The sequence below is a fragment of the Acanthopagrus latus genome, chromosome 13, assembly GCF_904848185.1.
Source record: "Acanthopagrus latus isolate v.2019 chromosome 13, fAcaLat1.1, whole genome shotgun sequence".
Classification (NCBI taxonomy): Eukaryota; Metazoa; Chordata; class Actinopteri; order Spariformes; family Sparidae; genus Acanthopagrus; species Acanthopagrus latus.
The window spans coordinates 11,782,896-11,795,868 of NC_051051.1; the positions used below are offsets into that span (position 1 = coordinate 11,782,896).

Below are 12,973 nucleotides of genomic sequence, written 5' to 3' on the forward strand. Positions count from 1 at the left end.
AAGGGAAGGAGACAAGGTGGCAGTGAGCAAGCAAGGAAGCAAAGGAGCAAAGCCCCCCCCCCCTTTCCTTGTAGTACCAATAATCAATAGGGAGATGAGAGGCGACCTGAATCGGGACGGCTCACCAGTCTGTCTGAGAGGAAAAAATGGTTTAGCCCAGCTGTAGGCTGTCCTACACCAAGCATCCAGTGAGTAAATAGGCCACTGGCTCCATGAAACCCTGAAAATAGTCAACCTCCAGGAAGCACTGCACTGGAATCAGGTTATAAATTATATCTACATTATTCTTCCTCAGTAGGCAAATGAATAATGATCAGAACCCCCCCCCCCCCTCGTTTTCATAGCAGATATGTAATATCATGCAGCACACGCCATCAGCCTGATGCATGGAGGAGGGAAAACAGCCTGGCAGCATCCAGCACACGCGTCCTATATCCCTCCTAACGCATTAGTCCCCCAGACCCACGTCTCGCTGTGCATTTCGCTCATCTGTTTCGTAACAGGAAAACACCAGTCATGTCAAAAAAAAGCCCCCAGCTGGATTAAATCCTCTGATGTGTAGGGTAGGCCCAGCATCGCCGACACAACATCGGATGGAGAGGTAAAGCTGGGAGGAGGAGGATGAGGAGGCAGGCAACCTATATCTTGATCCATAAATAAAATAATCGCTTTCTGACGAGCGGCAATATAAACCACTAACCGTTTCACAGCTACCTATACATCACTCCTCTGCGCACAGGATGCAGGGCCCTGCCTCCAACAATAGGCCCATGCATAATTTTGAGCCATTCTCATGCACACACACACATATGTCGATGGGGTAGCATAATGCTAGTCGGCCTTTGTCCGTGTTGGGGCTGATTTTTGTTTCGGATCTCGACAGAGGTGCACACCTGCGCGATTTCGCTCTTTTGGGGGGGGAAACCGATTTTAAAATCCGTTCGGGTCTCGGGTGCCGGTGCGCAACATTTATGACCGTCCGCCGTTTCGGTAGCTACAACCTGCCTATGCATCACTTCAGGGTACACATCGGGGTCAGGAGAATAGCCTGCATACACTCTCTCCCCTGCCCACCACCGCCACTGCCACCACCCCCCCTCCAGCCACCACAGTTTTGACTGCAAATGTCTCTCCGTTGTTGCGCCGCAAACGGGTCATTTAGTCAACAATGGCTGGTGATTATACCCTCCATGCCTCGGTGGGGTCACATGCCTCATTCAGGCTCCTCTCGGCTTTAACAATAATACAGCTTTATCTCATTCCCCAACACACAGCCTCATGTGTGCCGCTTTTTCATCTGCAGGGGAAGAAGAGGGGAAAAAAAGCCCACATACATCCTCCGAACAAACAAATGACATCATCCTCTGAAAGCCACACAGCCACGGGAGTGAGGCATCGTAAATAAAACATAGCGGGTTAGGTCTGTGATTGTGCTGTGTGCTCTATGGCTGCCTTTTCTGTTTTTCTCGCACTGCTTTATCCTCCAACTCACCAGGTTCAGCACCGTCTCCACGATGTCCCTGTTGCTAACCTCCCCGACCTGGATCAGGCCCACCAGCACGGCGAATTTCATCTGGATATTCCTGATCGGGACGGCGGGGTTGATCACCCCGGCCGGGAGGACCATAGAGCCGGCTGAAGACACCATCCTTTCCCCGGTGGCGCCGGAGCCAGCGCCCGCGGCGACCTGCTGCTGCTGCTGCGACGGCGGCGGCTGCTGCGCGGAGGAGCCCGGCGGCGGGTGGGAGTCTCGGTCTGTGTCCGCGAGCGAAGAAGCAGAGCCCGGTGGTGCTGAAACCGGCTTCTCGCTCGACATTTCCCCTTGGAAACAGGGAGGAGAGGAGCGGTCGCCGCTGTCTCTCACACCTGCTCTACAAGCTGCGTCTGTTGCCGCAAAAAAACCATCCACTGCGCAGGAAGAAAAAAAACAAGAAAAAAAAAAAACAAGGGGAGAGCGGCGGTTTTAAAAAAAAAACAACAGAATCCTCAGAAAATCACCCTATCCTCCTGAAAACGTGTAGGGATTCATAGGGCTGGCGAAAAGGATGGAGGTTTGACAGAATGATAGCCTACGCTGTTCTCTCTCTCTCTCGCTCTCTCTCTCTCTGTCTCTCTCTCTCTGTCTCTCTCTCATTGGCAGCTTGCAGTCAGTGCAGTCGTCGTGAAAGAGAGCGCCATGTTGACGCCCCCTGTCTGCGGCAGCGCGCTCTAGCCGCGCATGCGCACTCGGGGATTTTTTTCCGGTAGGGTGCTGAAGCTGAATAACATGGAGCCATCCATGCATGGGTTCATACTGAGCACAGCAGCAGCTGCACAACTGAGTTGTTTGTTTTGTTTTGTGTGTTAATATTTAATGATTTTTAAATGCGGGCAATACTATATTGTACTATGTACAGGAATACTGTGGCAGTAAATACCAATGGGCAAGTTGTGGATGCAGTAAAGGGGTCAACTCAGAATCGGCTGAAGAGGTTTAGAGAGTCTGCCTTCCAGACGGGGGCTGTTTATATATTCAGAAACCATCCACCTGTCCCACTTATCTCTGTCCCATGTACCTGTGGTGTCTTTCTTTCCTCATCACACAACTGTTCTCTCAACACTAATTTCTTCTTCTACAACTGTCTCACCCCCCCTTACTAGAGGTCAGCCAACAACGACAGACTCAGATTTTCCCACACAGGCCTACCTGCATCCTGTTCCACTGAAGGCTACAGAGGCACTTTTGGATAACAGTTAGCTAACATTAGCATTCAAAAAACTTCCTAGCTAACATTGCCGATGGATTACACCCTGTGTGTTTCACATCCAGGTTTGAATAAATGTGTCCAACATGTGTGTAAATATTTCAGAATTCATTTATGCCTTTCCTGTCACATTGTGTAACACTATTCAAGCAGTAACGTTAGCTAGAAAGTGGTTGAATGCTAACCTTAGCTGTTGTATAACGGAAGCTAATGGGTTCTCAGATATGTCGTTTAACCTCGAAATATGGCCTCAAGATTTTCACCATCCACTGTCTTTTCGGTTTCTCACCAATCAGGAGGCAATCAAACAATAACAGTTTGTCAGATTCCTAATGTTTACGTGCTGTACCCTAAAATACGGCAGTACGACATTTGTGTGATGTCAGAGGAGAATGGCCACCATGAAAATTTTACCAGATGGATCCTTGTGTAGCAGTGTATTTGCGATCGATATCAGCGTATTGTGAATTATATCGCAACGTACTCTGCATTTCCCACCCCTACCTCTCTGCTTTATACTCCCCGTTCTTTTTAACAAAGACCCATTTCTATTTCGTACGGGCCCTAAAGTACAATAATTGCCCTAAAATTATGTTCTATGTGTGGCAGGAAAAACGAGGGCACTCTAAGCGTAGAAGCCTCCAGGCTGAGAGCCAGTGGCACACACACACATGCAGTAGGTATGCAAATGGTTGCTGTATATATGTAGCTACAGTGTCTGCTGTATGAATTCAGTCTGGGTGACGCCACACCGTCCTGCATGCTCAACTGTGTCGAGATGTTTTTCTCTCTCCAATTTTTTGATGTCATGCTCTCATTGAGTCTCTTTGAGCACCGACTCAAAGGTCCAGCCACACACACACACACACACACACACACACACACACACACACCTACGTTATCCTCCAGGGGCTGCTCAGATTGTGGTTACTGGTTCACTACCTGTACGCATACATAAGCCTGTTTCACACTCCATGTGTTCTTCCAACAGGGCACATCTGCTGGGTAGGATTTCCATTAGCAAGGTGGCTATAGAGGCCGATTCGTCACTCTGTCTGTGCATGTTTGTCCATGTGCGTGTCTGTCTGAACGTGTTTTCAAATAGACAGTAACAGTGGCCACGTTCCGCTCCTCATTTTCTTTGAGATGATGACCGTTGACAGAGGGGACATGGCGAGGGGCGACACGGGAGCAACACTATCCGGCTGCACCTCTGTGTGTGAGTGTTGTGCTTCACATTTTGACGCACGTGCTCGCGTGCACGTGAGATCATTAGAGAATTTTCCAGACGTGCAGAGGCCATCTCTGTTTTGTTTTTTTTGTTTTTTTTTTTGTTTTTTTTCCCCAACCCAATCTTCAGCACAAAGGAAATGAAGGAGACACTTACACACGTACACACTGTACGCTCACACACAACGCCTGCATCTGTTACACACTTCCCTCACACTCAGCAAAGTAATTTCTCAAACTAACACATGCTATGTTACTCTGTGATGTGCACACACACACGCACACACACCACAGTCACAATGGCAGGCACACAAACACACTCGTCTTTGTTTTCCGACAAAGGCTTGCTTCTGTAGCTTTGTCATGATTTCACAAAAGACTTCTTTAGCAGAAAGAGAGGTCTTAACCGGGATCTGGTTGGTGATTGGGGAGCAAAAGCCCTAACATTGTTCTCCTTCGCTTTTCTTCCCCTCACTCAATCTCTCTCTTTCGCTTTCTCTCTCTCTCTCTCTCTCTCTCTCTCTCTCTCTCTCTCTCTCTCTCTCTCTCTCTCTCTCATCTCTCCTCCACCTCATCTTTCTTTCCCCCTCCCTCACCTCCAGCAGAGGTGCAGTACACTGGTGGGCAGGCAGTCATTTACCTCTCTGTTCTGGCGTACCTTTGTATGTGAGATGTGCAGAGGTAGAGCCGGTGTCCTGCGGGGGGAGATGATCAGAGTGCCGGAGCTTCAGAGGGGATTGGGACTCAGTTAGAGGGAGAGAGCAGCTGAGGTGACGTCTGTCAGGAAGGGTCTGATCAGTGCATATTGGAGAAAATGCTGTTTGTTTTCTTGGCAGCTTTTTTTCTTTCTGTGCAGCGGTCACAGAGTTGGTTTGACAGGTATCCATGATCTGCTGTTATAATCTGAACAGCTGATAGTTCAGTCAAGGCCTTCACATAAGTTTAATAATAAGTGTTACAATAGCAGAGGGAGAATGGCACTCAGTAGAGCGCATCGCTGCCTCCACCAAGGCTAAACAGTCTACTTTGATTTAATCGAGCCTAATTCAGTATCAAACTCAGTAGCCCTGTATCACTCAAAATTCACTCAAAATTTTTAATCAACCATAACTGTTGGCCTTAATTCATGATCAGAGATCTGTAACAGACAACCATTAGGATAACAAAACAATACACATGGAATCATGACCTCCATTGTGATGTGGAAGAATAATAGGTTGATGAAAAATACAAAATAAAATAAAAGTCAAGCTGAAAATGAAAAATGCCCTATTAACAATTCTCGATGACATCCACAGGGACACTTTGCATCTATTTATCAACATTTTCTCCAAAAATAATCGATTTCTTTGTAATTTTCTTTTAATAAAAATCCAGTCATGTCTTCTTCCTTACATAAGATTGAACCAACGCCTTTCAACCAATAACATAACAAAGATTTCATCTCAGAAAGACTCTGCTGAAGCGGACCTTTTTCTGGGGGAGCGGGCCTCACTTATTACCGTACAAAAACACACATTTCTAACTTTATTCCCCGATTTGGTAAAACTGGATCATATGAAATGAAGAAATAGTTTTCCTGGTTTTCCTTCATCTGATCTTGCTGTGCCCTCTGTGATTTATGGAGTTTCCTGATACACAGATGACTTGATTCTTTGGCTAAAGTAACCACAGTAGCTAAGAGCAGCTAACTGTACCAGGCTCCTAAATGAACACAGCTGGTGTCGGGAGGGACCGAGTGTCCGATCCATTACTGCTGAAATCCAGTACTGAGGTGGTGCACAGAGTTAAGCTGCCTTCAGACAGTTGCCGATTGCTTTGTCTGGTCATGCAGCTAATGTCAGCACTGCTACTATTTGACTCATGCAGGGAGCCAAACCTGGCAAGAAGTCCATCTTAGCCCTCTACTCATGTAATCTTAGTAATGGAATGTAACTACGTACACTTTCTTAAGCACTGTATTTCAGTATAATTTTGAGATACTTGCACTTCCATTTCCATTTGCTGCTACTTGATACCATCACACCAGTACATTTTTGTGGCATATACTGTGTTTGTTAACTTTAGTTACTAGTTACATGGTAGATTACTTAAAAGTATTGCTGTTAAATTGATCGAATATTGCATTCAAAAATCGGTCAATCATTCAACCGACAGTATATGTATGAACACAGGTTTGACTGTACCTTTACTCATACTTTTTACTTAAGTAAACTTAAATGATTACAATGGAAAAGTTTCTTGGCTCTGTCCTTTTTATCCGGATCTACACCAAGAGGTAATGTGATATATTCTGGGCTGAGACCCATCTTCCATCCAAGTTTCACGGAAATCCATTCAGTAGTTTTTGTGTAACCCTGCTGACATACCAACCAGCAAACGAACACAGATGAGAACATAACCGTCTTGGCGGATGTAATACATTTGACTTTATCTATTCTGCTTTCCTATTGAGGATAACTGAAAAGCAAACTTGTTTACGGGCTGACCTCACACAGATGGAAACACAGATATTAACTTCCTGTTTTCCTAGACGGTCGTGAGTCATCATCAAGATGTGTGTGCCCTCCTGTGTGTGTGTGTGTGTGTGTGTGCGTGTGTGTGAGAGAGAGAGAGAGAGAGAGAGAGAGAGAGAGAGAGAGAGAGATGTGCAGCGGAAAAAACTGATTGCAGAGCTAACTCTACCCAGCAGCTTGTCGTCTCTTCATGTGTTTATTAATAATCAATTTCATATTACTTCAGTAAACAATCAAATGTTGTTTTTTTTCTGCCAGCATTTACTGATTCAAAGACTAATGGGTAAATTAGGTGGAATCAGATGCTTTTCTGTTGTTGTCTTTGTTAGTTTCTGAGTAGTTTTTTTTCTCTGTTTACAATTCTTTTTCAAATTAAAGGTATGTATCATATTGTTTTGATGGTTCAACACAAGGTAATAGTTTATATAATAACGTTTCAGTCACGTGGTCTTCCATCTTATTATCGGCAGCATTCCCCTTGTACGGTACAAAATCATCCATCTCAAAAAGTTATTTAGTTAAATCTTCTATAAATACACGAAGCCAGTGGGATCCCAGTGCACTTTCATTAGTTTCTTGACATTACCATCCGTGCAAGAATGTTTAGCGAGTTACATGCATTAATCTCTTTGTATTGCCAATTTCAAGTGCAATGTAACATCACCCAAAAATGAGATCATCCCTGACTTTCTCCGATTATCTGCCTTCAAATTAGCGAGCTTTGCTGTTGGCTCCGCGGCAAATTATCAGCATACATTACAAAACAACCAAAGTCAGATCCGTGCAGCTCAGCTAAGTTACAGACACTGGGCCCAACCAAGCCCCAAGGAAGAACCCCAGGCTTTGAAGCCAGTTTTCGTATTGGTCCAAACTGTGTTACTACAACACCATGTGATGCACTGAGGCCCAAAAAGACGTTTCCCCATAAGCTTACAGTGTGAAAGAAGCAGATCTGAAGAAGATCCAGGTAATTATAAAGCCTGGAAGTCAAGCTTTTTTTTTGGATTCATGCACCACTGAGCAGCTTTCAAAGGCATGAAGAAAGAACCGGGCTCCATCTCCAATGCTGTGCCCAGGTTCCATGCAGTGTCCTCGGGGCTAACCTTAGTTTGTTTGATCGCTAATGTTAGTGCAGGCAAAATGTGCTACTGTCTGAAGGGAATATGTCCATTGGCTACAGCAGCTTGCCAAAAGTCACTTCACAAGCTAAAAGCTATTCTCAATTCCGATTTATGTATGAAGCACGCTGTTGATTTCAGCCAGCAATAAATGATGCAACAGTACGACGCAAAAGGTGTACAAGTAACAGTTGCGTAGTGCTATCCAAGAGCAATGCAAGAAAAGGAACATTAATTTGAACCCAAGCTAAGCTAAGTCAGCCAGTGGTCAAAATAAGATAAACACCATTAGGGCAAAACATTAAAAAGCTCTGACAGGCAAAGTGAATAACACTGATCTTCCCTTTACAATTCATGCTCTGCTTGGAAACCTTGCTGAAAATAGACTGAGAGACCTCAAGTCGGCACTCTGGGGGCATTAGACAAGATTTTTGTTAGTGGCTCTTTTACTGAGATCCTCTGCAATCTCGGAACCAAATACTTTCAACAAGCAGGTCGTATTCCCTGTCGCTTTCACTCAGCGACTCTAATTCTGCTGGAATTGCGGAGGACAATCCTCAGAAGACGCCACAAAGTAGCTTATTACAGATAATAATAAAAAAAAGAGTGGTTATGTATCAGTCGGGGGGAAAGAGCCCACAAGAAAAGAATGTCATCCCGCTAAAATCTCATAACTTCAATAACGCTTGTTGTCGGGTTTTTTTTCTTTTTTTTTTTTTTTCTTAAAGGATTACACACTCTTCCTCTGGTTATGACAATTACACTGTCTTTGCTAGTGTGCATCTCTTCAAAGCCACATCTGATTGAACTCAGAAGTGCAATAATGAAGGTTTAAACAAGCCTACTTTGTCTTGGTCAAAGAAAAATGAGGGAGAGTTTCGATTTCAAGAGCAAAATGCTCCGATCACAATCGTGTTGGAAAACATATGATTCTATGCCAGAGTCCCTCATTTTCATCCGTTTCGTGTTAACACTCCCTTTGGTCTTGAAAGCTGTCACCAGGAATGAAGGATCCAGCTCTTTGACAGGGGTCACGACCCGGGATCAAGGTCTCGACTCTCAGCTGGAACACGCGTGGCTCCTGAACTGAGGCGGTGGCCATGAATAACCCATCTGAGATGAAACGGCCACTTCAGTTTGATGGAAAAGCTAACATTACGGCATGCGGACCTCGAGGCTACTGGGTTCGCAAAGGCCGGCTCTGACAAACACGTACACCAGAGAACAGACACAACACAGTCTGCTTGTTAGCCGCGTCTCCATTTTTGTGTCCAGCGTACGTGACGATGACGGACCCTCAACCCCCCGATGAGCCAATTATCATGCCGCCGAGCGCAGTTCAAACCGGCAAAACTTTATTTAGAATTCTGCTCAAGGCTATCAGGCTCTCAAAAAATATCAAATCCGTCATGTCAGTTTGCTGTGCATGACCTGATTCACAAAACATGCAGAATTTACCATGTGAAGGTGTGGTTTTAAAAGAGAAGCAAACAGAGTTGAGAGATTTGACTCATTATAAGCGTGTGATACACGAGCCAGGGGAATGAAATCGTATTTAACTGCCACCATTGCAGAAGAGCGTGTAAAATATGTTCCCTTTTCTGAAGATATGTATTCATTAACTAAAAGGGAAAGGAGTTCAAATCTCTGCAAACACACGGGACACCCACACAGGTGTTGATTAAATGTGCTGTAAGGACACTGTGGGTTTGCACAGATGGGTGAAAGTGCGGCCAATTACCATACGTAGCGTAGGGGTCCTAATTAAAGGGATAAATCTGTAAAAGACTTAAAGCTGGTTTCAAATTAAACGTGAAGGCAAAAGGGAAAGAACAAGGAAAAACACAGGGATGTAAAAATGAATGAATGAATGAAACAAAACAGAAAATGTAAACGCAAAAAGTGTATACGTTTAAAAAAGATTCTACAAAAATGAATGTGAAAAATAATTGAAAACATATTTTTTAAAATATTTTGTTTGTCTTTATGCTTACACATTTATTCATTCTGTTGTTTCTCGTCATGTTTTACATTTAAAAAATATTTGTACCTATTAATTCCTCTTTTTTATATTCTATCATTTATTGTCTTATTCATTCACATATTCATTCTTTTATATGGTGCTACTATGACTCCATATCAGAGAGGGCCACATCCATTCAAGGGGTCACCCGCAAGTAAATCTGTGTCTGTGCTCTATGGATTAAACATATATATATATATTCAAAAAATCGCATCAAAATTGGACGATAAAAGGTTTTATCACATAACACAACTTTTTAACATAAAATTTAATATGTAGGATTGATTATTTCTCATAATGTGAGCACAGAGGACCGGAAGTCATTTAGGGAAACTTGTGATCCTGGTACTGCGGAGAATTTTCAAAGATTATCCTAGCAAAAAAAAAAAAAAAGTCCACGTTTATATGTCATATAAACAGATAGTTTAGAATTAGGAACTAAAAGATAACAATTTTTTTTTGAAGTAGTGGTTATCAGAGTTATCTGTTGACCCTGCAGCGCTCCTCTACTTCACCGAGTTTTAGCCACAACTTTCACCTTCTTGCTTGACTCTCGCCACTCTCATAGTGTCGTTCCTGGTTGCAGCCCGCACCTGTTTTTAATCAAAAAAGTCCTTCACAACAGCAGAACGTGTTGGAAAAAAAAAACGACCTTCTGGGTTTTTTTTTTTATTCAAAGCTCGCTGGGCAATCCATTTTTTTTAGGGAAACAGGACACCTCGGTTCAAATGTGACTCAAAATATAATACAGGATTCTGTAGTGCCACTGCAAATGACCTCAAGTGCTTGCAGGTGAGACACCTGAGCCAAAGAGAGGGAATCAAACAAACCTTTATCACGGCATATTGACTTTTCATGGGCCGGATTTCTATTAGCTGTTCCTATTGCAGGGCCTTGTTTTTATTTTTTGTTTCATGTGAGCAGGTTCACTGATATATATCTGAAATGAGAGGAGCCACCACTGACGTTATTAGTTGCGCTGCCAAAATGAATTAAACCGCCTGACCTTTCCGCTGTGAAAAAAGTCTCTATCTGGTGCTGTAACTAATCACTTATTCTCAATATGGCCGCTTTTGATCTGCAGGAGTGACTGTAGATGCTTTATTGTTCTGTAAATCTCTGTGACTCTCATCTTTTCTGGGAAACTCCGACCGAAATGCCTGATGTCTGTGTTAAACTCATAACAATCCTCATTCTCACATAGCAGGAACATTGCGACCTTCGACCTCACTGAAATGAAGCGACAGATTTCTCATTCTGAAGCATTTAACGCACGCTTCACATATTTTTCTGATTAATTGTGCATAGTTTTGGCTACAGTACGCCGTGCTCAAGGATACTGTACACACGACTGCCAACACGGCCCCATCAATAATTCATCCGTTTGGATAATTTATTCATTAATGACCTTATCATGATTGTCTGGAAGAAGACGGTGGATTAACCAGTCTCAGAGGAGACACATCTGCTACTCCCCCCCCCCCACCCCACCACCACCCGCCTCCCTCCTCCCCTCCCCGCTCATGCTTCTATAATGTGAACACGGTGCAGATAAGGGGTAACAGCATTAAACAACATCCGCCGTCCGTCACCGCCAAACATCAGCTGAGTTCTTCAGATAGCGTGAGCGATGTTGAGAGATGAGAGATTTCTATCATATCCTGTTATTTTTGATCCGTCACACAAACAAGGCTGGGGGTTAAGTTTAGCCGGAGATCAGTGATGGAGAAAAACAAATGCAAAGCGAAGACCGAAATCAATCAGTTTTGTGATATATCAGGTATACAGTATACACCTAGAATTTTGATATGTTAAAGAATACCGCAATATTAATTATTAAAAAGTATGATAAAGTATACGGTTAAGAATATCCCTTTTTGCATATTTTGAGTTTCCACAATAAATAATTCTTCATAATTCTTATAGTCCAAATTTAGGGTAAAACGTGCTAAAGTGGTAACTCAGAGCTAACTGACAAACTGACTTGGGACGCCACAGCAACAATAAATGTGTCGTTTGTTAAATATGGACTGAATTTGAAGGTAGCTCCAAAGACTTGAAATGAAGGCCATCACCAGCCTGATAACTGCTGCGCTTTGCTAGTTATCCTTGGCTTTAGGCTAGCCACTGTTAGCTAATTAGCTCATGGCTCAGTCAGCTGTGGAGACAATGGCCTGAGGCCTTGGATCATTTGGGGGGAAATGGCGCCTTCAGATGGAATATTTCCACATCTCACTCTGTGAATTGAGGACTGTGAAAAGACAAAATCAACATTTTTGGTGAATTTTGTTTAGTTTGTGTTACAGTTTGAGCAGTTTTAGCTAGCTAATGCAAGCAATTATTCTTGTCTAAGTTTGGTAAAAGAGAGGAACATGAATTCAGAAGTCGTACGGTTGTACTTAATAATAAAAATAAGAATGAAAATAAAGAGTGTCTCATTTCCTCACATTTTGAGAGTTTATTTAGTTTGTTTATTACACTAACAGCTAGCAAATAGCTGCCGTCTTAAATTCTGGGTATCAGGAGACAGGTTGGGGTTAGCTTGTTAGCATGCTAACTTCTGGAGACATTCTGTGCAACACAGTGATGTAGATGTTTTTTTGCAAACACTTCATTTTCATCTCCAAAGGCCTCCTACAACACCATCTAAGTGGTTGAAAAATTTTTCTTTTATGTTTTTCTATGTCTGGGTCTTACAGGGTTAATATTACAGGAACACCTGATGTTTCCTCACACTCTTGTTAGTAACGTTCTGGCCATGTCGTGGTTGTCCAGAACCCAACATTATCAGAACTGTAACTGTCGTGAAAGTTAGAGTATGATTAGACCAATCCACAAAATAGAAACGAGTAAGAGTTCAAAATAATATACATTGGTATTAACTCTTTTCCATCCATCCACTTTTTTAAAAAATGGGCATAAAAAGGGAGGGGAATCTAAAATTGCCCAAGGGATGTAAAGATTTCTTGGACCAGTGGTTGGACATGCACTTCCTCTTTCCTCCAGAGGAGGTCACCCTTAAATCCTTTCACACAGGGTCACCTGTGTGACAGGAGGAAAAACTGATGGTGTTATAAATCTCTGCATTTCATCTGTAGGCACTGAGAGCCAGCACTGATACTGTTTGCACGGTCCACGCCTTCATAATCTGAACGCTTTGCCTCGACCCCCTGTGGCTCTCAAAAAATCCACCCGCAAAAATAAAGTGGATTCAGTCGGGAAATTCAATACACCTTGTCAGTAATCCTTTTTTTCTCTCTCACCCTCTCTCTGTCTCTCACTCCCTCCCCACAGTTTAATTTGCAACATGATGTTCCTCATTTGTCAGAGCCCGTGGAGTAA

At 43.3% G+C, this 12,973-nt stretch overlaps 1 protein-coding gene across 14 annotated transcripts in view; it reads right to left on the minus strand.

The window, feature by feature from the left end:
* The window catches only part of nbeaa (neurobeachin a), a 106,281-nt gene extending 104,077 nt beyond the window's left edge, over nt 1–2,204 (minus strand). For 8 of the 14 annotated variants that reach the window (XM_037119896.1, XM_037119895.1, XM_037119892.1 and 5 more), the window contains exon 1: nt 1,493–1,816. In XM_037119896.1, coding sequence (XP_036975791.1) covers nt 1,493–1,816 — 324 coding nt within the window. Of the gene's footprint in view, nt 1–1,492 lie in introns of all 14 variants that reach the window. The other 6 variants (XM_037119902.1, XM_037119903.1, XM_037119905.1 and 3 more) reach the window with 1 other exon arrangement.
* Between the last annotated feature and the right edge of the window lie 10,769 nt (nt 2,205–12,973).